This window comes from Colobus angolensis, unplaced genomic scaffold (genome assembly GCF_000951035.1).
Source record: "Colobus angolensis palliatus isolate OR3802 unplaced genomic scaffold, Cang.pa_1.0 Scaffold216, whole genome shotgun sequence".
In the NCBI taxonomy this organism is placed as follows: domain Eukaryota; kingdom Metazoa; phylum Chordata; class Mammalia; order Primates; family Cercopithecidae; genus Colobus; species Colobus angolensis.
The window spans coordinates 1,635,395-1,661,355 of record NW_012115333.1 but is presented as its reverse complement, the minus strand read 5'-3'; the positions used below and the strand labels follow the sequence as shown (position 1 = coordinate 1,661,355).

At 41.8% G+C, this 25,961-nt stretch overlaps 1 protein-coding gene across 1 annotated transcript in view; it reads left to right on the top strand.

Moving 5' to 3' along the window:
• The window catches only part of DGAT2L6 (diacylglycerol O-acyltransferase 2-like 6), a 28,650-nt gene extending 3,144 nt beyond the window's left edge, over positions 1-25,506 (top strand). The window contains 6 exon segments of the mRNA XM_011943152.1: positions 19,430-19,540; positions 19,971-20,041; positions 20,404-20,608; positions 22,040-22,214; positions 24,472-24,683; positions 25,120-25,506. Of these exon segments, the coding sequence (XP_011798542.1) occupies positions 19,430-19,540; positions 19,971-20,041; positions 20,404-20,608; positions 22,040-22,214; positions 24,472-24,683; positions 25,120-25,274 (929 nt within the window). The 3' untranslated portion in view covers positions 25,275-25,506.
• The last annotated feature ends 455 nt before the right edge of the window (positions 25,507-25,961 follow it).

Here is a 25,961-nt window from a genome sequence, read left to right as displayed (position 1 = left end):
TGAAACCCCATCTCTACTAAAAATACAAAAATTAGCTGGGTGTGGTGGCATGCGCCTGTAGTCCTAGCTACTCGGGAGGCTGAGGCAGGAGAATCACTTGAACCTGAGAGGCAGAGGTTGCAGTGAGCCAAGATCACGCTCCTGCACTCCAGCCTGGTGACAGAGCAAGACTCTGTCTCAAACAAAATAAAAAATAAAAAAATTTTAAAAATAATTAAAAAAAGAATAAATGGGATTTTTTTCACCTTCATTTTTTAAAGTTATTTTTATTGTGATACCATACCTAGAACATAAAATTTACCATTGTAACCATTTCTAAGTGTGCTCTAAGCACATGTCATTAAGTACATTCACAATGCATGGTCACCATCCATCTCCAGAATTTTATCTTCCCAAACTGAAATTCTGTATCCATTAAACAATAACTCCCTAATTTCCCCTCCTTCCAGCCCCTGGCAACCACCATTCTGCTTTCTGTCTCTATGAATTTGCCTATTCTAGGTACCTCATATAATTGGAATTATTATTCCAGTGTTTGTCCTTTCATGACTGGCTTATTTTACTTAGTATAATGGCTTTAAGGCTCACCCATGTGGTATCATGTGTCAGAATTTCTTTCCTTTGAAAGGCTGAGTTATACAGTGCCTTGTGTGGATATGCTACATATTGTTTTTCATTCATCTACTGATGGACATTTAGGTTGCCTTGACATTTTGGCTATTGTGAGTAATGTTGCTATGAATATAGATGTACAAACATCTGAGACTCTGCTTTCAATGCTTGTGATATACACCCAGAAATGGAATTCCTGGATCACACAGTAATTCTGTTTTTACTTTTTTTTTGGAACTGCCATCCTGTTTTCCTTAACGGCTGCACAATCTCACATTCCCACCAACAGTGCACAAGAGTTTCAATTTCCCCACATCCTCATCTATACTTCTTATTTTCTGTTTTTTAAATAATAGCCATCCCAATGGGTGTGAGATGATATCTCATTGTGGTTTTGCTTCACATTTCCCTGATGATCAATAATGTTGAGCATCTTTTTCGTGTGCTTGTTGGCCCTTTGATTTGACTTCTTTTAGACTGATTAGCTTTACTATTTCATTTGTCTTTCTCTTCTTGTTCAGGTGCTATACGTCCTGTTTCTGTTCTTTTAGTGATTATGCTAGAAATTACAACACAAATCCTGGGTCTTGAAAGTTACCAAGGTAGCTTCAGTGTCCAACAGGGCGTGATGCCCACAGAGGTGCCTAAGACATTCAAATATGTTCAATCCAACAGTTATAGAGTAAATACTAATGATAAGATCTTGGGCTGTCCTTGCTGTGAGATCCTTACAGGCTCTTTACTATCTAGTAACAGAGATAAACCAATCATTCATTCAACCACTGTCCCCATTTTATGTGCCAGTGCTGGACACATACACAGATCACTATAATGTAAGACAGACTGTGGTGAGTGAAAGAGCCATGACAAAGTGATATTAGGGTGTCAGAATAAGAAAATATTATACAAGTTGAACAGATCAGGGGAGACAGGAAAGGGAGTCACCGTGGCATGGCAAACAGGACATGAGTTCTGGAGTTCATCAGACTTAGATGGCAATTAGCTGTGTGACTCCAAACAAGTACTGCAATCCCTCTAAGTCTCAGTGTCCCTATTCTCTCAGCCTGGTTCATGGGAAATGCTCCTACAGAAATGTCTGCCTTCCACCCTTCCTTCTTCCTTTTCTTTCTCACCTTCTTTCCTTGCTTCCTTCTATCTTGCTCAGAGCCTCCCTCAGTGCTTCCCCTCCTTCCCAAATGATGTTCAGAATCATAGCTGATTATGGAGCATTACTGGAAGTAATGGGGAGGAAATAGAGAAAATGGAGAAAAGGCAGAGGGACAAGAAGGAGGGAGGAAGCAAGAAGAGAGGAGTGAGAAAATGGCTTGCAGGAGATGTGGAATACAAATATTCATGTCCTTAGAATTAGGCTGTGGCTCTGACAGCCCCTCTCAGGGCCAGCTTTCATTCAGAGGATGGCTTTCCCTCATCTCTTCTGGGCTTGTATCACCATCCCCCTAAACTATCTCAATATTTTTTTTCCTGATCGTCTAACCTCTGATCTCCACCCTCTCCAATCTATTCCAGTGCCTGCTTTTGGAGGTCTTTTGAAAGCATCCCCCCCTTTTTTTTTTTTGAGACGGAGTCTTACTCTGTTGCCCAGGCTGGAGGGCAGTGGGGCAGTCTCGGCTCACTGCAACCTCCGCCTCCTGGGTTCAAGCAATTCACCAGCCTCAGCCTCCTAAGTAGCTGGGATTACAGGCATGTGCCACCACACCTGGCTAATTTTTTTTTTTTTTTTTTTTTGGTATTTTTAGTAGAGACAGGATTTTGCCATGTTGGCCAGGCTGGTCTCCAATTCCTGACCTCAGGTGATCCACCCACTTCAGCCTCCCAAAGTGTTGGGATTACAGGCATGAGCCACCGTCTCAAAAGCATCTTTGATTACATCCCTCTCCTGCTCAAAAAAAGTCAGTGGTTTCCCATTGCCTATGTGATAATGTATAAAGGTGTCAGACTGGGCATTCAAAGTCTTCCTCCACTCTCTGGTGTTAACCCGTTGCCAGCTCATCCTCCTACTCTTCCCTACATGATTGCCTTGCGTTCCAGGTAATCTATTCACTGAACAAACAGGAAATCTACTCTTCCATTCCTTCACCTCTGCTCCCACTACTCCTACTACTCCTGCCACTGGAAAGACGACATGATAGCTCTTCCTGGACTATCCAGGGACAGCACCTCCTTTTAGATATTACTCAAGTTATATCTTCTCTGTACATTTTCCAGACAACCCATGACTACATCACCTCTGAAAGTCTAGAGCACTTTGTAAGAATAGGCTGGGTAGCAGCCATTATATCTTTTGTGCCCTCTACCCAATAAGCTCCATGAGAACAGGAGCTCTTTCTTATCATTATATTTCATGCAAGACCAAGCTTGACACTAACTTGAAGGTCTTCCAGATTTCTTCTTCCTCAGCAGAAATCTTTAAATTCACTCTTACTCTTTTTTCTCTCCCTTGGACATCCTTTTTGGGTGTGTAGGCCTGCCCTCTTTCTCTGGTTTCTGGTACTGTAAAAAACAGAACAGGTTGGGTGCAGTGGCTCATGCCTGTAATCCCAACATTTTGGGAGGCCGAGGTGGGAGGATCACTCGAGCCTGGGAGTTTGAGACCAGCCTGGGCAACATAGTAAGACTCCATCTCTACAGAAAAAAAAAAAAATCAAAAAATTAGCCAGGCATGGTGGTGCACGCCTGTGGTCCCAGCTATTGTGCTGGCTAAAATGGGGGACTCATTTGAGCCTAAGAGGTAAAGGTTAGAGTGAGTTGTGATCACGCCATTGCACTCTAGCCTGGGTAACAAAGCGAGACCCTGTCTCAAAATAAATAAATAAAAGTAGAACATAGTCTTCAGAGTCAGATAGACCAGTCTGTCACTTACTTGCTATGAGACCTTATGCAAGTAAGTCTCTGTTACTTTCTATGTGACCTTGAACAAGTAAGTCATTCACCCTGTACCATAACAGAAACAGCATAGTACCTGCCTCTCAAGACTGTTCCAGAGATCTTTGAGGTGAGAAAATCCTCAATACATGTTAATTTTCTTCCTTTCAACTACCAAAATTGACTACTTGGAGCCCAACCACCACACCTGATAAGATACTGCCAACCTTGCCACTTGATCAACAGAGGAGTGACAACCACTCCTCTGAGGCAGACACCTTAGACACTGACTTTATTGCATCTTCAGGAAGAATAATGATAACTAAAGCAGATAGAGACTTTTTCTTTCTTTTCTCTTTCCCTCCCTCCCCTCCCTCCCTTCATTCCTTCCTTCCTTCCTTTTCTCTCTCTCTCTCTTTCTTTCTTTCTTTCTTCTTTCTCTCTTTCTTTTTCTTTTTTGAAACAGAGTCTCGCTCTGTCTCCCAGGTTGGAGTGCAGTGGTATGATCGTAACTCACTGCAGCCTCAAACTCCTGGGCTCAAGCGATCCTCTTGCCTCAGCTTCCCGAGTAGCTGGGACTACAAGTGTGCACCACCATGCTCGGCTAATTTTAAAATTTTTTTGTAGAGATGAGGTCTCACTATGTTGCCTGGGTTGGTCTCGAACTCCTGGACTCCAGTGCTCCTTCTGCCCTGGCCTCCCAAAATGCTGGCATTACAGGAGTGAGCCACCATGCCCGGCCTAGACTTTGATGCATTCCCAGCATTCCCACATACCCCATCACGGCATCTTTCATTAATCCCCTTCCATCACCCCAGCATCAAATCAGCTGTGTTGGGCTGAAAATTCTACCTCCTTGGTGACTTTCAAATTGCTATGTGAAACAGTAGCCTATTTTAGGTTCCCACTGGCTTTCATCTGAATGCCAAAACTCTTAGCTGATCTCTTTGCCTATAGTTTGTCTTGCTCTCACAGTTATTCCAGATTATCTTCCTGAAACAGACACGATCATGCTACTCTTCTGCTCTCTGCTTAATAACCTTTACTGGCTACTCATTCCCTTCAGCATCAGGCCTAATCTTTCCAGTTTCCTTCCCAGCTTCATCTCCTGTACCACGGCTTCCTTAGGCTGCCTGTGTTTTTGCAGGTAATGATGTTACTCATGGGCCTTGGACTCTCCCATCTCCTGGCCTTTGTTCGAGTTCTTCTTTGTGCATGGAGGACCCTTCCTCTGCCAAGCCATCTGACAAAAGTCCTACCTTTTATCCAAAATCAACTCTGAACCTTACCTTTCACAAGAAACCCAGAGCTTCTGGAAGACAGGAATTTTGTTTTCCACATGTATTAATATGAGTTAATACACATGAGGTACTTAAAATAGTTATTGGCACACAATGAAGATTCAACAAATGCTATCTACTTTTTTCCTACCGCTTGGAGTAAAGATACATGATCTCTCTGATTCTCAGTTTCTTCATGTGTAAAATGAGATATAAAATTATCCGCCTATGAGGATTGCAAGAACATTAAATGAGATAATATACATTAAGTGCTGAACAGAGTGCCTTTCACAACAAATGGTCAATACATGGTATCAAGGACCACGCATGCATTCTTTTCATCATTTCCATATTTACTCCCTTCACCCTCCTCTTTCCAGTTCCCAACCCTGTCCCCATGGCTCTTAACATAGAGATTTCATATGAGGTAGGCTCATCAATGTTTATTGAATTTTTAAATTACCTGTCACTCCTACAAGTTCTTATATTGATAGTTTATTTGGATCCAACAAGTAATCCCAAAGCCACGGGATTCCTCTTTGACAAACTACCCTTGTTTTTTGTTTTTTTTTTTTTAATTTCTGAAGGCATTGAGCCAACTGACTAGATTTGGCAAGCATTGCCAACATTCAGATTTAGGTCATTGCCCCGAAACATGAAACATAATGTTTTCACCCATAAGATCTATAGGTTTTCACCTTACACTGGAAATAATTCATTGCCTATATCCTTACACACACATGCACACCTTATAACTTCAGAAGGCCTTTCCTTGTTTGGAATAAGGGCATTGGTGGTTTCTCTTCCTATTAACTTTCACCTGCAACTTGGAGAATTTTGAAATCGAACTTCCTCCTTTACTATAATTCAATGTAATGAATAATTATCATAAGCTATCTCTTTGTGCTTGGCACTGTGCTAAAGGGTGTTTTTAAGAAGCTTACTGTCTGATAGGGAGAGAAACGGACATATGAGGTACTAATTACACAATCAAACAAAATGGACCAGAACCAGAAAGAAGCACCAGTAGTGTCTTGGGAGTGTGCAGAAGAGGCAGTCCTTAATTCTGACCAGGAGATGAGCAAAGATATCACAAGGAAGTGTCATTTGAGCTAATCCTTAAAGCCTGAGAGAATTTTGATAAGCAGAAAGTTGGAAACAGAGTAATAAAAATAAGTGAACAGCATCATCAAAGGCACAGAAATGTGAATTACATGGTGAGTTGAGGGAATGGGAAGTAGACAAAGGCGGTCGGGCCCCTGTTTCCCATACTTTAGCCATTTGTGTCCCACCTTCTGGCTCTTTCCACAGCTGTGTACCACCCATGCTATTATTACTTAACGTACTTTTCCTTCAAATTAAGTCATCTCTGTAGCCTAAATTAATGTATTTTAACAGGAAATTTTATATTGCTACCATGAATTTGCTTTTATTCTCTATGCATTCAAATAACTTTTTGTCCATATACCACCTTGGATCATCTAATGTCCCTACAGAGCATGGGAACACTAGGCTGAGAAACACTTTGATTTTTCAAATTACTAGGCTGCAGCATAAGGAATGTGAGTACAGGCACTGAGAGATGAGGCTAGGAAGATATATGGGGCTAGGCCAGTGAAGGCCTTGAATACCAGGCCAATGTGTTCAGACTTTATTCTGTCAGCAGTTGGAAAATATTGATGGTTTTGGAGAAAGCAAACAACATGATGTGATGGTGCTTTTTAAAAATTTCTGGCAGAGGTGTGGAAAATGGATTGGAGGGGAAGAAACCAATAGCTGAAGGGCAGACAAAATGCTGCAGTCCAGACTAGAAAAAAATCAAGTCCTGGACCATAGCAGTGGCAATGGGGACAGAGACAGGAAGATGGATAGAAGAGGTTTTTGTTGTTGTTGTTGTTTGTTTGTTTGTTTGTTTTGGGTTTTTTTGGAAAGGGAAAGAAGTCAAAGATGGCCTAAAAATATTGAACCTATGACATTTATCTTGAGGCCTGAAAGATCAATAGGAACTAGCCAGACAAAGGGCTGAAGAGAGAGTTTTCCAGGCAAAGGGGACTGCATGCAGAGAAGCCCTGAAGCTAGAGAGCACTTGAAGGAGCTGAAAGAATAGCATGGTGGAATGCAAAGGACAAGGTGGTGGCCAGGGCCTAGATCACCAAGATCTCCTAATCCTTCTAAACCAGGGTTAGGAGACCAGACTTGATCCTAAGGGCCACAGGAAACCATGTTAATTGTTGAATTGTTAAATTACCATATACTCCCACAGGTTCTTATATTTATAGTTGACTTAGATACAATAGGTAATCATAAAGCCACAGATATGCCTCTTTGACAAACCAGCCATGTCCTTGGCTACGTGCTATAGAGTGACACAGACAGACTTGCATTTAATGCACTGGCTGCATCATGGCTCAAATGGAAGCAGGCAGCCTATTTGGAAGACACTGGTGGTCATCTAGGTGAGAGATAATGGTGGCTTTGAGCAAGTGGTAGCATGGAGGTGGGAAATATAATAATTTGAAAGATATCTGGAAGGCAGAAGTGGCAAGAATTGGTACCTGACTAAATGGAAGTAACAGCTAGAGCTTGGTGGTTAAGGGTACAGTCTCTGGAGTAAGACAATCTTGGTTCTCAGCCCTGGTTCACTTACCTCCTAGCTGTGTAATTTTGGAACTATTTAACCACTCTGAACCTCAGGTCCTCATCCACAAATTGATAATGATTACTGTTCTCATGGGGTCTTTATGAAGATTACATAAACTACGCCACATGAAACACTTAGTTTTACATGATAAGTGTACAATAGATATTGGCTATTAATCTATGGGATAAGTGAGCAAGTGAGAGGAATCAGAGATGATTTGAAGAAAGGACCCACTTAGGTCATATTGATACCATTTTTAACTTAAGCTAGTAATCATTAGCAATTTGAGGCTATACAGGTTTAACTTTTTTTAAAGTCAGGATCAGGGATAAAGAGGGACATTATGTAATGATAAATGGGATGATTCACCAAGAAAACAACTATCCTAAATGTGTCTGCCTCAAATGATAGAATTTCAAAATACATGATGCAAAAACTGATGGCTCTAAAAAGAAAAATAGACAAATTATCAATTATATTTGGAGACCTCCTTGACAACCACAATCAGTCAAAACTCACCTAACATGAAATAAATAACCCATCACTATAATCTTAATTTTAGAAGGTTAAAAACCTTCCAAAAAGAGATTTTCAGACCCAGATGGTTTCAACAGCAAATTCTACATTTTACAGAAGAAAAATCACGAATTCTATGAAATCTCTGCGAGAAAACTTAAGAGAAAGGAACATTTCCCAAATCATTTACGAGGCCACATCCTGATACCAAAATCAGACAAAGATAGTACAAAAAAAGGAAAAGAAAACTATAGACTAAGATCCCTCATATATATAAATGAAAAAAGCAACAAAATATTAACAAATTGAATCCAGCAATACATCACAAAGAATAATGCACCGTGACCAAGTGGCCTTTATCCAGGAAGGCAAGTGTAAATATTTGAAAATAAATCAATGTAAACTACCATATTAACCATCTAAGCATGAAAAAACCCCACGTAATCATATCAATTGACAAACTTCAACATTTAATCATGATATAATCTCTCAGCAAACTAGGAATAGAAGGGAACTTCCTCAATCTGATAAAGGGCATCTACAAAAAAAAAAAAAAAACCCTACAGTTAACATCGCACTTGATCACGAAAGATGAAATGCTTTCTCCCTAAGATTAGAAACAAAGCAAAGATGTCCATTCTCACCACTTGTATTCAACGATATACTAAAAGCCCTAGCAAATGCAATATGGCAAAAAGAAAAAAAGAAATAAATGCATACAGATAGGAAAAAATGGGAAATAAAACTGTCCTTACTTGTAGATGACATGAGAGTCTGTAAGGAAGATCCCAAGGACTCTACTTTAAATAAAACAAAAACCTCCAAGAACTAACAAATGAGATTAGCCAGTCACAGGATACAAGACCATGCATAAAAAGTAATCACATTTCTATATACTAGCACAGAAGAATTGAAAACGGAAATTTAAAAAACAATACCATTTAGGCCGGGCGCGGTGGCTCAAGCCTGTAATCCCAGCACTTTGGGAGGCCGAGACGGGTGGATCACGAGGTCAGGAGATCGAGACCATCCTGGCTAACACGGTGAAACCCCGTCTCTACTAAAAAAATACAAAAAACTAGCCGGGCGAGGTGGCAGGCGCCTGTAGTCCCAGCCACTCGGGAGGCTGAGGCAGGAGAATGGCGTAAACCCGGGAGGCGGAGCTTGCAGTGAGCTGAGGTCTGGCCACTGCACTCCAGCCTGGGCGACAGAGCAAGACTCCGTCTCAAAAAAAAAAAACTACCATTTAAATATCTTCAAAAATAAAATGTTTGGGAATAAATCTAATAAACCATACAGGATTCATAGGCTAAAAACTGTAAAATGCTGATGAATAAAATAAAAGATCTAAATAATTAGAGACATACTATCTTCACAGATTGGAAGATTCAACAGAGTAAAGACGCCAGTTCTCCCCAGACTGATCTATAAGTATAATGCAATTCAAGTAAAAATCACAGCCAGGGTATATTGGGTAATAGTTTTGCATAAATATTAAATTTCCCAAATTCGGTAATAGCATTATGGGTGCTATAAGGGAAGAGAATATCGTTTTTCTTGCAAAATACATGCTAAAGTATTTAGAAGCAAAAGGTTGTAATTTCTGTGATGTATTCTCAAATACAATCATATGTATATACTTACATTTTTACATTTAAAGATAAATCAAAAGTAAAATGTTGACAATGGGTAGATGTAGATGAAGATTATACAAGACTTTGTTAAAATAGTCTTGTTTTGTCAAAATAAAAAGTTTAATTTAAAAACCTCCATCAAGAGATTTTGTAGAAATAAACAAGCTGATTCAAAAATTTATATAGAAAAACAAAGAAACTACAAATAACTAAACAATTTTGAGAAAGAATAAAGTTAAAGGAATTATACCATCTGATTTTGAGACTTAGTATAAGACTACAGCAATCAAGACAGTGACGTATTTGTCAAGGAATAGATATATTGATCCACAGAACAGAAAAGAGTCAAGAAATAAACACATGAATATGGTCAATTGATTTTTAACAAAGATGAAAAAGCAATTCAATGGAGGATGAATAAGTCTTTTCAAGGAATGGTGTAGGAAATTTTGATGTCCATATGTGGCAAAATGAACCTTGACCCAAACTTCAGGCTCTATAAAATTTGACTCAAGTATGACATCAACAAGATGGTGAATGGGAAGTCCATCACATCTCTCCAGAGCAAAAAGAATTTGGCAGCCATCCGTGGACCAGAGTACCTTTGTGGGAATTTTGGACCCAGGTAGGATGTTGCAAAACTCTAGTAGAGTCCAACACCAAGGAAGGCTGTTTTGAGAGGGCAGACCCACACCCAAGGTTGTTGACCATGGTGAAGGTTACAGACCTGGAAATAGCCTCATCCCCCTGTAAACTCAGCTACAATGCCATTTGGCCTTGATTCTGCCACCAAAATCATCTTCCAAGGTGTCCAGGAGGAGTCACAACCATCTGTGCCTCAAGTTACAGGACTGCCAATCTTGGTCCCTGTAGTATACCCTGAAGCAGCCTTATAACTCAGCTCTGGTCACACTCTGCTGTGGTATGGGAGCAATTATGCCTTCCCAGGGGCTTGCTGGGAGTCATGCCTGTCTGTGCCATAGGAAGCAAGCTTGCTAACCTTGGTACCACAGCAGATCCTGAAACAGCCCCATAACTTGGCTCCAGCTCCATTGTACTGTCCAGAGCAGTCCTGTCCACCCAGGAACCTGGCAGGAGGCACACCTGTCCATGCCCATGGAGGCAGGCCTGCAGGCCTCAGTCTTGGCTATAGACCTTGAGGCAGCCCTATGACTCGGTTCTATCCCTTCTCAGCCACAATCCTGGGCCTGTCCTGCCTGCCCAGGGACCCACCCAGTAACCTAGCAGAAGCCCTCCCATAAACCTGCTGAAATCAGTCTATAAAGACTGATTTGCTCCTTGAAATGCACAGACACCAATGAAAGGCTACATAAATAACAAATAATCCAGCAAACATGACACCACCAAAGTAAACTAGTATAGCTCCAGTAACAGCCTAAATAAATGGAGCTCTATTAAAGGCTTGATGAAGAATTCAAGATAGTCATCCTGAAGTGCAGTGAGTTGTGAGAGAACACAGACAACTAAACAAAATCAGGAAAACAACACATAAATGAGATGAGAAGTTTAATAAAGAAATAAAAACCATAAAAAGAACCCAAACAGAAATCCTCGAGCTGGTGTATACAATGACAGAACTGAAAACTAAAAGAAAGAGTTTCAACAGCAGACTTGATCATGCAGAAGAAAGAAATGGGTAACACAAAGATAGGTAATTTGAAATTTGCCAATTAGAGAAACAAAAAAGAAAAAAATGAAAATGAGTGAAGAAAGCATAAGGAACCTATGGGACACAATAAGCAAATGAATCTACTAATTATGGGAGTCCCATAATTTAGGAGAAGAAAAAGAGAGAGAAAGAAACAGAAAGCTTTTTTCAAGAAATAATGGTTGGAAACTTCACAAATCCTAGGAAAGAAATGGACATCAAGATTCATGAAGCTCAGAGGATCCCAAGCAAGATCAACTCAAAGAAGAATATCCTGAAGCACATTATAATCAAATTGTCAAAAGTCAAAGACAAAAGAGAATATTGAAAGCATTAAGAGAAAAGAGTTGTATCACATACAAGGGAACTTCATCAGCCCACTTCTCAGCAGAAATCTTGCAGGCCAGGAGGGAGTGGGATGATACATTCAAAGTGCTAAAAGATGAAAAACTGCCAATGAAGAATACTATAACCAGCAAAGTGGTCATTCGTAAATGAAGGAACAATAAAGACATTCTCAAAGCCAGGCATGGTAGCTCATGTCTGTAATCCCAGCATGTTGGGAGGCTGAGGTGGGAGGATTGCTTAAGGCCAGTTTGAGACCAGCTGGGGCAACATAGTGAGACTCTGTCTCTGCAAAAATAAAACTAATAAAATTAGCCAGGCATGATGATGTCCAGCTACTTGAACTTCCAGCTACTTGGGAAGCTAAGGCAGGAAGATCGCTTGAGCCCAGGAGTTCAAAGCTTCAGTGAGCTATGAGCATGCCACTGCCCTTCAGCATGGGTAACAAAATGAGACCCCATCTCTAGCAACAAAAAAAGGCATTTCCAGACAAATAAAAGCTAAAGGAGTTCATCACGACTAGACCTACCTTGCAAGAAATGCTAAAGAAAGGTGTTCAAGTTGAAATGAAAGGATACTAAGTAACAATATTAAAACAGACAAAAATATGAAACTCACTGGTAAAGGTAAATATATCATCAAATCCAAAATGGTAGTGTGTAAATCACTTTTAACTTTACATCTTTTTATATCATGTATCCATTAAAAAATTATTGCAGCTGTAGTTATTTTTAATACTTTTGTCTCTTATCTCATGTTAGAGTTAAAAGTGGAAATCAAAGAGTATCTTGAAGCATATGAAAATGGAAACACATCAAACCAAAACTTATAGAATGCAGCAAAAACAGTTCTAAGGGGAAAGTTTATCGTGATAAATACCTACATAAAGAAAAAAGAAATATCACAAATCAATAACCTAACTTTACATCCCATGAAACTAGAAAAAAAAAGAATAAACTAACCCTAAGATAAACAAAAGTAACAAACCCTTAGCTAAACTAACCAAGGAAAAAAGAGAGAGAATATCAAATAAATAAAATCAGAAATAAAAGAGGAGACATTACAACTGATAAGACAGAAATACAAAGGTCATAAAAGACTACCATGAACAATCATACGCCAACAAATTGGATAATCTAGAAGAAATGGATATGTTTCTAGACACATACAACCTACCAAGAATAAATTATGAAGGAAGAAAATCTAAACAGATCAATGACAGATGAGATTTAGTCAATAATCAAAAACCTCCTAACAAAGAAAAGCCCAGGACCAGACAGCTTCATAGGTGGTCAGTAGTTCCAGACCAGCTCGGCCAACGTGATGAGTTTGAGACCAGCCTGGCCAACATGCTGAAAATACAAAAATTAGCCAGGCATGGGGGCATGCTCCTGTAGTCCCAGCTACTCGGGAGGCTGAGGCACAAGAATTACTTGAACCAGGGAGCAGTGAGCCGAGATCGCACCATTGCACTCCAGCCTGGGCAACAGAGTGAAACTGTGTGTCAAAAGGAAAAAAAAAGAATTAATGTCATTCCTTCTCAAACTCTTCCAGAAAATTGAAAAGGCAGGAGCACTTCCAAACTCCTTTTACAATGCCAGCACTACCCTGATACCAAAGCTAGGCAAGGATACTGCAAGAAAAGAACATTACAGGCCCATATCCCTGATGAACATAGATGCAAAAAATCCTCAACAAAATACTAGCAAACCAAATTCAACAGCACATTAAAAGGATCATACACCATGATCAAGTGGGATTTATCCCTGGGATGCAGGGGTGGTTCAACATGCATATGTCAATAAATGTAATATGCCACATTAACAGAAGAAGAATAAAAATCATAAGATCATCTCAATAGGTGCAGAAAAAGCATTTGACAAAATTTAACATCTTTTCATGATAAAAACTCTCAGCAAGTTAGACATAGAAGGAATGGATTTCAACATAATAAAGGCCATATATGAAAAGTCCACAGCTAACATCATACACAGTGGTGAAAAGCTGAACGCTTTTCCTCTAAGATTAGAAACAAGACAAGGGTGCTCATTCTGCCATTTCTACTCAACACAGTACTGGATGTCCTACCAAGAGCAATTACACAAGAAAAAGAAATAAAAGGCATCTAAATTGGAAAGAAAGAAGTTAAATTGTCTCTGTTAGCAGATGACATAATCTTATACAGAAAACCCTAAAGACTCCACCAAAAAATTGTTAGAACTAATAGATGAATTCGGTAAAATGTCAGGATATAAAATGAACATCCAAAAATCAGTTGCATTTTTATACACTGACAATAAACTATCCAAAAAAGAAATGAAGGTAAACAATTCAATTTACAATATCATTAAAAGGAATAAAATACTTAGGAGGTTAAATAAACTACTAGGTTAAATAAATTTAACCTAGGAGGTGAAAGATCTGTATATCAAAAACTGTAAGACATTGAAAAAAAATTGAAGAAGACACAAATAAGTTGAAAGATGTCCTGTGTTCATGGATTGGAAAAATTAATATTATTAACATGTCTATACTACTCAAAGTGATCTATAGATCCAGTACGATCCCTATGAAAATTCCAATGACATTTTTAGAAGAAACATAAAAAAATCCTAAAATTTGTATGAGACAGCAAAAGACCCTGAATAGCTAAAGTAATCTTGAGAAAGAAAAACAAAGCTAGAGGCATCACACTTCCTGATTTCAAACTATATTACAAAACCATAGTAATCAAAACACTATGGTACTGACATAAAAACAGACACAGAAACCAGTGAAATATGATAGCCCAGAAATAATCCCATGCATTTATAGCCAACTAATCTTTGAAACAGGTCCCAAGAATACACAATGGGAAAAGGATAGTTTCTTCAATAAATGGTGTTGAACTAGACATCCACATGCAAAATAATGAAACTAGACTCTTACCTTACAACATACACAAACATTAACTCAAAATGGATTAAAGACTTAAATGTAAGACCTGAAATCATTAAACTCCTAAAAGAAAATATAGGGGAAAAGCTCCTTGACATTGGCCTTGGCAATGATTTTTTGGATATGACAACAAAAGCACAGGCAACAAAAGCAAAAATAAACAAGCAGGAGTACCTCAAATTAAAAATCTTCTGCCTAGCAAAGGAAACAATCAACTAAATGAAAAGGCAACCCACAGAATGGAAGAAAATGTTTGCAAACCACATATCTCATAAGGGATTAATCTCTAAAATATATAAAGAACTCACACCACTCAATAGAAAAAAATAAAATAACCTAAACTTTTTAATAGGCAAAGGACTTGAATAGACATTTTTCCAAAGAAAACATACAAATAGCCAACAGGTATATGAAAAGGGGCTCAACATTATTAGTCATCAGGGAGCTGCAAATCAAAACCACAGTGAGATATCACCTTATACCTGTTAGGATAGCTATTATCAAAAAGACAAATGATAAGTTTTGGTGAGGATATAGATAAAAGGGAGTCTTTGTACACTGTTGGTAGGAATGTAAATTGTTACAAATTATGGCAAATAGTGGGGAGGTTCCAATGGTAATGAAATTAGTGTCTTGAAGAAATATCTGCCCTCCCATGTTCACTGCAGTATTAATCATAATAGCCAAGACGTGGGATCAACCTAAGTGTCCATTGGCAGATGAATGAATAAAGAAAGTGTCACACACATACACACACACACACGAATATTATTCAGCCATAAAAAGGAGATCCTGCCATTTGCAATAACATGGATGAATCTGGAGGATATTATGCTAAGTGAAATAAGCCAGACACAGAAAGAAAAATACCATATGATCTCACTTAGAGCTGAATGTGGTGCCACATGCTTGTAATCCTAGCTACTCAGGAGGCTGAGGTGGGAGCATCACTTGAGCTCAGGAATTTGAGACCAGCTTGGGCAGCACAGAGAGAACCTGTCTCTAAATATGTATATTTGTAAATAAATATAAGTCAAATTCATAGAAGCAGAGAATAGAATGGTGGTTGCCAGGAGCTGGGGCAGAGGGAAAATAAGGAAATATTTGTCAAAGGGCACAAAATTTCAGTTATAAAAAGAAGAATTTCTGGGAATCTAAAGTATAGCAGCATGGTGACTATAGTTAATAATACTATATTATATGCTTGAAATTTGCTGAGTGGATCTTAAGTATGCACACCTCTAGCCACAAACACACACAAAGGGTAACTGTGTATGGTGGTGGATGTGTTGATTGATTTGATTGCTGTAATCATCACACAATGTATACCTGTGTCAAATCATCACATTGTGCACACTGAATACACACCATTTTTATTTGTAAATTATACCTCCATAAAACTGGTAAAAATTAACTTGAAGTGTATTGTAGATTTAAATGTAAAAAAAGAAAACTGTAAAATGTTTAGTAGAAAACATAGGGGAGGCCAGGTGCAGTGGCTCACACCTGTAATCCCAACACTTTGGGAAGCTAAGGCAGGAGGATCACTTGAGACCAGGAGTTTGAAACTAGCTGGGGCAACACAGCAAGACCCTGTCTCTACAAAAAAATACAAAATAAATTGGCTGGGTGTGGTAGCATGCTCCTGTAGTCCCAGCCACTCTGGAGGCTGAAGTGGGGGGAATCACTTGAGCCCAGGAAGCAGAGGTTGCAATGCGTTGAGCCGAGATCATGCCACAGCACTCCAGTCTGGGTGACAGAGCCAGATCCTGTCTGAGAGAGAGAGAGAGAGAAAGAAAGGAAGGAAGGAAGGAAGGAAGGAAGGAAGGAAGGAAGGAAGGAAGGAAGGAAGGAAAGGAAGGAAGGAAAATATAGGGGAAAAATCTTCATGACATGAGGTTACACAAAGAGTTTTTTCAGCTTGACACCAAAAGCACAATCTGTGAAAGAAAAAAAAATTAATAAATTGGGCTTCATCAATATTAAAAGCTTTTGCTCTAAAAAGGACCCTGTTACAAGAATGAAAAGATAGACAGATTAGGAGAAAATGTTTGCAAATCACATGTCAGACAAAAAACTTATATCCAAAATGCATAAAGAACTATCAAAAGTCAACAGTAAGAAAACAACCCAATTGAAAAATGGGCAAAAGATTTGAATGGACACTTCACCAAAGAGGATATGCAGAAAGCAGACAAGCACATGAAAAGCTGTTTCGCATCACTAGCTATCAGAGAAATGCAAGTTAAAATTATGATGAGCTACCAATGCGCATATATTAGTTTTTTTCTTCATTTTTTTCCTTTTTTTTCCCCCAGTGCGCATATATTAGAATGGCTTGGCCATCTTCACTACAAACTAAATTAGAAGCCTACCTATGTGAACTTCCTCTTTGATAACCCTCTCCAAGACGCCTCACTTGAACGTGACAAGAGAAATTGGAACCATCTCCTGGTGTCAAGGCCATAATATCTAAGGGAGTGTCACACATACATAAATGCTTGTTCATCATTCCTTTCTCAGGTACCCTTGCTTTATGTCACGGAACTCTTTTTCCATGAGACTTAGCTCTTCCACATTTGGCCTCTATTTCTCCTATATCTTTCTTTCTTTCTTTATTTTTGAGACGGAGTCTTGTTCATCTTCCAGGCTGGAGTGCAGTGGCGCGATCTCGGCTCACTGCAAGCTCCGCCTCCTGGGTTCACGCCATTCTCCTGTCTCAGCCTCCCGACTAGCTGGGACTACAAGCGCCTGCCACCACGCCCGGCTAATTTTTTTTTTTTTTTTTTGTATTTTTAGCAGAGGCAGGGTTTCACCGTGTTAGCCAGAATGGTCTCGATTTCCTGACCTCGTGATCCGCCCGCCTCGGCCTCCCAAAGTGCTGGGATTATAGGCGTGAGCCACCGCGCCCGGCCTCTCCTATATCTTTAAATTCCACTTTTGTCACTGTGCACGACTCTAGTGACACTCAGGCTGGGTCTGGAAGCCTTGCTCTGGAAGAACCTTCCTGGTCTCTTGCCGGGTCATACCTGCAGTTCCAATAGGTTCCACAAGGGGGATGGTGTTACCCAGGTAAGGGCTCTTAGACCGCCTTTAGGACTGGTGGATAAATGAATGAGATAAAAGGTACACGACCAATCCGTCTATGTTATTAAAATAACATCACATTTAAATAACACTATACATGCTGACTAAATAGTAATCATCAAGTTTACTACTGAAAACAGAAAACATTTTCTTATTTCTTTTTCAATCGGTCTACAGATATTTGTTGAACACACACTGTGTGCCAAGCTCTCTTCTAAATACTGGGGATACAAACAAAATGTATTTGAAAAAATATATAAAGGAAATGATATACTTAAGCTAACTTTAATTAGTGATGATTCTTATTTAACTTTATCTGAATTTTCTTCTGAAGCTTAATTGGCAAATTTACTCTCCTCTTTGATGAAGGGCATAGACAGCAAGGCTTTTCTCCATGACAGGCTTCCCATAAAACTCCTCCCACCACTCTTTCCTGTCTAATTCGAATGCTTACAACAACCATCTCGATCAGTGCTTATGAGGGCAATTCAGCTTATTACAAAGGTTTCTTCTACTCCATAACATGACTTTTTAAAGTACTGTCCACTCAGCCTTTTTCCTGCTATTTTCATTTATGTCCAAAATGCAAGAGACAAAGAGTTGGTAGGTAACTCCTGAGTTTCTTCTTCCCTGAAACTTTTATCTGCCATGACATGGTACCTGGTCAAAGAAGTCATTCCCTTAGCTAAGTCTTTTTTTATTCACCATATGTATACTCAGCCCCTCTTTCTCATGAATGCAGATTTTTTAATGGAATTCATTCCCACTGCTGTAAGATGTATCATGTTCACAGTTACAGCCTGCTATGGTCATTTGCTAACACAGACTTCCCCTTCTGAACCTTTGTGACACTTTTGAATGGAACAAAATGAACGTAGTAAAGTGGTTTTTTTGTTGTTGTTGTTGTTGTGTTTTTTGTTTTTTTGGTTTTTTAGAGATAGGGTCTTGCTTTGTTACCCAGGCTGGTCTCAAACTCCTAGGTTCAAGCTGTCCTCTCGCTTTGGCCTCCCTCCCAAATTGCTAAGATTATAGGAGTGAGCCACCGCACCTGGCCTAGTAGAGCAGTTTTGTTGTTGTCGTTGTTGTTTGTTTTGTTTTGTTTTGTTTTTTTCGAGACGGAGTCTTGCTCTGTTGCCCAGGCTGCAGTGCAGTGGTGCTATCTCAGCTCACTGCAACCTCTGCCTCCCGGGTTCAAGCAGTTCTCCTCCCTCTGCCTCCCAAGTAGCTGGGACTACAAGCGTGTGCCACCTCGCCCCGCTAATTTTTTGTATTTTTAGTAGAGACGGGGTTTCACCGTGTTAGCCAGGATGGTCTCAATCTCCTGACCTTGTGATCCACCTGCCTCGGCCTCCCAAAGTGGAGCAGTTTTTAATCCATGTTTACTTTTCAGCATCAAACAGCCTGTACACTGCGGATAACGTCCCTGCTGGAATATGCAGACTTGGCAGTTCAGCACAGGAAAGTGGTTCAAGCTTTTAGAAAGAATTTCCAGAGGTCCCAGAATGGGGATTCAGCTACCAGCCCAATGTGCTCTTCTTCCCATTCAGCAAGCCATGCTGTCCTTTGACCCCAACTTCATGGTTCTGCTCTTTCTTCAATTGAGAGTTTGGCCATCAAGGAGACCCAGATCCAGGGGCTCAGAGGCCTGCCTAGACTACAGCAGAGACAAATGGAGGGCGAGGGGTTGGGGAAGAGGGGAGAAGGAGAGAAGGGTCCCACACCAGCCTAGCCCTGCTCCTGTAGTGTAGAGCAGAGGCCGGGGTTATGAGAAGTGTACTAAAACTTCAAGGGAATTGAAAGGTGTGAACTCTTTTTGTCTCCTCAGGAGCTATTCCCATTCTCCTTATACCCTACTTTCTGCTGTTCAGTAAGTTCTGGTCCTTGGCTGTGCTCTCCTTAGCCTGGCTCGCCTATGATTGGAACACCCACAGTCAAGGTGAGAGACAGGGGCACAATGGTCTTCCTGTTTGGGCCAAGAATGGAAGCACAGGGAGAGGGAGGTGGAGGGAGAGAGGGAGAACCAAGGGTAGGGGAGAGGCGAAGGAAGGGGAGAGAGAAGGGAGAGCAAAGCTCAGCAGGGACAGAGGTCTCCACCAGGTAGCTCAGGAAGAATTATGAGGTTGAGGTCTCTGGGCAGGTGCCCCCAGTCTCAGACTATTTTCCTGTCACCTTTCTGGTCAGCTCTAGAGGAGCAGGGGCTTCCTATGTCTTGGGGACTGGATTCAGGGACAGTACTTACAGTTCTGAGGTGTCAGAAGGAGGCCCCTCCTGTGACCTGAGGACTGCAGGCAGAACTCTCCTCCTCTGGGAGAGGTGGAGGGACTACAATGCCCTACGGACTCTTCCCTTCCCTTCTGTACACACAGGCGGCAGGCGTTCAGCTTGGGTACGAAACTGGACCCTATGGAATTATTTCCGAAATTACTTCCCAGTAAAGGTGACTACTCTTCCTTGGGGTGCCCTCAGTCCCTGTTGCCCAGACTCTTGCTCCCTACTCAGCTCCATGTTTTCAGAGGCTTTGGTGGTCAGCAGCGAAGATCAAGGCCCCAAGTCATAATGCAAAGCAAGGGCCCAAGATGGATGGGCAGGTGGGGAGACAGGTGGATGGCAGAGAGGCAAAGCCAGGTCAGCCTCTCTGACCATCGTGAGCCCTGGCAATCCTATGACAATGATGACATCCTAGTGTACAGGGTTTTGGGGCTCCTGAAGGGAAACATAGGCTACCTGCTGGGATTTTAGTCCACACGTCGTTTCTTCCTTCTTTGTAGCCAATGCTCTGACTCAATCTCCCTCTAACAGCTGGTGAAGACTCATGATCTTTCTCCCAAACACAACTATATCATTGCCAATCACCCCCATGGCGTTCTGTCTTTTGGTGTCTTCATCAACTTTGCCACTGAGGCCACTGGCATTGCTCGGATTTTCCCATCCATCACTCCCTTTGTAGGGACCTTAGAAGGGGTATTTTGGATCCCAATTGTGCGAGAATACGTGATGTCAATGGGTGAGTATAAGAAATAATTAATTCTATTTTTTTACCTACTTCAAAGGTGCAACCCCAATAAGTCCTGACAATCATTCCCTGCTTGAAGAGTACATGATAGAAAATAAGTCCAGCACACCCTGGGCCCTTAACAGGAGTATGTGGCTAAGCATTAGTTTCTGTCCAAGATCTGGGGAGCAGGGTTTGGTTGGGCAGCAGGGGAAGTTATAGGCATTCATAAGAGTCACCAGCACTTTTTTCAGAGGGAGAACCAGAAGGCTGGAATTCAGGACCAATGCCAAAGTGCAAATCAGAGGATGAAAGCCAAGAATGAAACACAAATGCAGGGAAAAGCAGGTGTGAATGGGATCGCTCCAGTGAACTTCACCAGGCTCTCTCTAGGATGTCAGTTGGCGTCTTTGGGCCAGTCATTTGTACACCATGGTGTCTTAAAAGCATTTTGAAGTCTATCATACTAGCTAAAACCCTCCTGGTCCATGACTTTTATCTCCTTGGAACCCCTTCACACTTGCATAAAATGCCAAGGGATAAAGGATAGGAGTTCATCAGAGTCTCCAGAACAACTTGCCCATGCTCAGCTTCAGGTCAGTGCACTGTGACAATTGTCTCTCTCTCTGGACAAATAGTCATCCTTCTGGACACCAGAAAACACCTGAAGCCAAACATTAAAAGGTAAGATACATTTCTCTGGAGGGGCCAGGTGGGACCACTAGAGTCCCAGAGGATGCTTCTACTCTGCTCTGAGGTTAGCATGGCCCTGGAGTGGGAATCTTTCTCAATGGCTAGAGCCTGGAGGCAATTTCTGCCATCCCAGTGGAGAACAGACGGTGAGCGCAGGACAAAGATGGGAGACAGAAGTGAGAAAGGCTAGATGATTGTTGTTAAACAACAGGGTGTCATTCACATTCCATCATTCATCTACATTTCAGTTTGGCTTGGGCAGGCTCACGGGTCTGCCTACTCTCCAGAAACCCCAGCCATTGGCTTCCCTTTGGCAGGTTACTCTTAGGGAGGAAGCAGGTTGGTGGTGGCTAGCCTCGATTACCCCTGGAGGAGAGAACTCTGGAGGATCTCCAGTGTTGTCAGCCTGGGCAGAGTGGAACATGGCTGTGCTTCATGGGTAGAGAGGGATGAGGTGGGCTTAGATACTATTGATCTGAAATGCAGTAGGCTATGGATGGTAAGAGGCAGAGGAACTCAGTATAGACCCAACTGCAGAAGCACAGACCCCCAAGGCAAACGGCTGACCCTAAGGACCAACCTTAGGCTAGAGCAGTCATAACCCAGGACACCAAGGTCAGAGACAGAAAGGTGGAAACAGCAATCATCAGAAAACAGAAGAACTGTCTCCGACAGGAAGAGCCTGGGAAAACCCCTCACCCCATCCTCAGGCATGAAGTTTTTCTACCACTTGACCCTTTGGTTTCACAGGTGTGTGCCCCGTGAGTAGGTCAGCCTTGAAGTACTTGCTGACCCAGAAAGGCTCAGGCAATGCTGTGGTTATTGTGGTGGGTGGAGCTGCTGAAGCTCTCTTGTGCCAGCCAGGAGCCTCCACTCTCTTCCTCAAGCAGCGTAAAGGTTTTGTGAAGTTGGCACTGAAAACAGGGTAGGTTCCAAGGTTCTAGTGCTCTGTTGTCAGGGTGCCATAGACCCTCTGCAGCCCTCTCCAGAATGGTGCCTTCCCTAGGCACCTGTTAGAAGGCCCCCATCTTCACTCTAATTCCTTCCGTCTACCCCCTCACACTGTGCCTTAGGGATGTTTAGGCCTCCAGATACGTTTCAGTGGGCACTTTTCTTACTCGAAGTTGGAGAAAGAACAGCAGAAGAAAACCTTTTACTTTCTGCCCATTGACCTGGTAGGCTGGAGGTCTGGGAAAGTGGGGCTCCACTCTATATCAACCTGTTAACTGAGAGGCCCTGAGAATCTACCAACTGCAAGGGGAGGCACTAGCTTTGATGCTGTGAGGATCAAAAAGATAAGACGTGCCCCCAAAGAGTATACAATCTGGTTTGAGAAATAGACCTCATTCATTCAGCAGTTACTGAACACCCACTGTATGTCAGGCATAGTACTAGGCATTTAGGATACAAAAGTAAATAAGACCTGGTCCTTGCAAACTCACAGTTCAATATGGAAGACGACAGACCCATACACATATAATTACCAAATAAATACATGCAGAATCCTACCACTTGCTACCTAGACTACCCCTTGTAGTAAACCCCTTGGTTTACTACCATCATCTCTCCCCTTGGATGATTATAACACTTCTAACTGCTCTTCCTGTATCCATTCCCGCTTCCCCCACCCCCAAGAGTCTATTCCCAGCTTCAGCCAGGATGATCCTGTTAAACACGAGTCAGATCATGTCACTTCTCAAAACGCTCCAGTGGCTCCCATGTCACTCAGAGTAAAAACCAAAGTCCTTATAAGGGCTTGCAAGACGTGGAATAATCTGGTCCTTAGCTGCCTCTCTGTCCTCATCACTCACTCCTCTCACTCCTCTCTCATTCCATCACAGCTACACTGGCCTCTTTGCTGTCCCTCAAGCAAGCCACCCACTCCTGCCTTAGGGTCTTTGCTTTAGCTGTTCCCTCTGCCCGCAACACTATTCCTCCAAATGACTACTTGGCTCATTCCTTTATCTCCTTCAAGTCTTTGCTCAAATGTCTCTTCTCAATACGGTTATCTGACCATCTTGCCCTATTTTTTCCTGGTTACACTTATCTTCTTATAGATCATCCATTTTATTTATTTGTTTACTTACTATTTTCAATGTTTATTGTCTGTCTTCCTCCCAAAAAAAGTAAACTCCATAAAGACAGAATTTTAAAAATTCCATTGTATTTACTGATGCATCTCCAGGGCCTAAAACAGTGCTGGCACATAGAAAGAGCTTAATATTTGTTAAACAAATGGAACACTACAATGGAAATGTGTACAAAGTGCTATGTGAGCACCAATTGATGGAAAAATCTTGACCCAAAATAGAGGTTTCATAGGTGGGTAACATCTGAATTGTGAATTGAAATATTAGTAAGAGTTTCCAGGCAGACCAAAAGGGAGAAAGAACTCAGGCATTCAGTGAGGACCTATGGCACGTCAGGCGCTATGCCGGGGACTAGGGATTCAAAGACGAATATGACTCAGTTCTCGCCTTTGATTGGCTTGCTGTCTATGGGGCGAGTCAGGCAAGTAAAGAAGATGCCTGTAATACATGGTTGGGCCAGTGTTAGTGTAGAAGAGAGGTAAGCACTAGATGAGGGGTACCTACTCCGCAGTGGGGGAATTGAGGTGGTCAAACAAAGTTGCTTTAAGGGGATGAAACTGGGACTGAGTGCAAAACTGAATGAGCCACATGAAGACAGAGGGAAGGCACTTCCGACAGAGGAAGCAAAATGTACAAAGACATAGATGAGAGAGTACAAGGCACAATTAATATGGCTAAGCAGATTGCAAGGAAAGAGAGGGGAGAGGAAAAACTACCCAAGGAGGGAAGGCCAGAGCAAAAAGACCGTAAGGAAGCAGCATGGTGGAAACTGAGGAGCTCTGCAAGATTTTGAGAGGAGTGTCATGTCCAGATATGCAGTTTACGAAGAACACTCTGGATGCTGGATGCAATGAAGACAGAGCTTTTGAGATTAGTTTTTTCCTATACCAGAACAAGGCAGAGCAGCAGCTCCCCTCAGAGAGTTCAGTTGGGAGAGTGGGGCATGGCAGGAATGGGATATGAGGCTGGAGATGTTTGGGTGCTGCGGTTCTTGTCCTATAAGGGAGAGGTTGGAGAGGTTTCCCACCTTGGAGAGGATTTTTCTGGGGACCTTCCTCAGAGATCTCACACTCCTGCCCCTCTTCTTTGCAGGGCATACCTTGTCCCTTCATATTCCTTTGGTGAGAATGAGGTTTTCAATCAGGAGACCTTCCCTGAGGGCACGTGGTTAAGGTTGCTCCAAAAAACCTTCCAGGACACATTCAAAAAAATCCTGGGACTAAATTTCTGTACCTTCCATGGCCGGGGCTTAACTCACGGATCCTGGGGCTTCCTGCCTTTCAATCGGCCCATTACCACTGTTGGTGAGCTTTCCAGTATCTCCAGATGGCCTCTTTCTTCATTCACTTCCCACCCACTTTAAACCATCCATCAAGTCCAGGGGGACCCAACTCACATCTGGGATGGGCAATGGGTGTGGTTGAGAGCAGGGTGGGTAGGACAACTAAACAGATAAGAGTTGTGGCCATTTGTGGATGTGACATCAGCATCTGCTGCAAGAGCATCACCATTCACACACATTCTGTCACCACTCTCCTGAGCTTGCTTGCATTCTCTTGAGCATGGGTTTGATTAGATGATCAGAGAACAGGGGCCAGGATGAGACTGGAGCAAAGGGAAAGAATGAAAGAAGGGGAGGAAAGCCAGATACTGAGTTTCAGTACATGGCTCCCAGTGAGGGATGGGTAGTTTGAGTTGAGGGGGGGGACTCTGATGTTTGTCTCTTGTCTTTTTTCATAGTTGGGGAACCCCTGCCAATTCCCAGGATTAAGAGGCCAAACCAGAAGACAGTGGACAAGTATCACGCACTCTACATCAGTGCCCTGCGCAAGCTCTTTGACCAACATAAAGTTGAATATGGCCTCCCTGAGACCCAAGAGCTGACAATTATATAACAGGAGGCACATTCCTTGTTAACGTACCCCCTAAGCCATGAGGGATCCAAGTAGAGCCACTGAAAAAGAAGAATTCCAGGAAAGGGAAAGATTGTAAGGATGAGAGAGGAGACCATCCAAACCAGAAATTATTTAATAAATCAGAGTTCTAGCAATAGAGTCCCCTCCCAAGTGGCTGAGGCAGGCTTAGGGGAAAGAACCAGAGGGGCAGGGGAGGACTGGGGAGGGCTGGACCTGCACTGTAGCTGCCTGGTCAAAGCAGACAGGATTTCCTCAGTTGTGATAGAGTTCTAGATTGGCAATGCAGTTACATTGTTTCTTCTTTGAAAATAAAGTTCTAGACATATAAAACAGGATACCACTATTTCCTGATTATTCTGTGGTTTGCTATTGGGCTTCCCTCAAACCTGAGATTTTCCCTTCTAACCAGAAAGCTGCTCTATGGAGAGCCACTTTCCTCTTCTTTATTTACCCTTCATACTTCCCCTGACAGAAAAGGTAGGGGAATGGAACCATAGCTGCTGCACAGTGTAGGAGACAGGAGCAGAAACATGGGAACTGGCACAGGTACCCGCTGGGTAGCCCACCTCTCCTGATCCCACATAACCACCCTATGTCAGAAGGGAGGGAGCCACAAGACCATGCACCAACTGTAAGTTTGCTTGATGTCAAGTCCCTACTATGTTC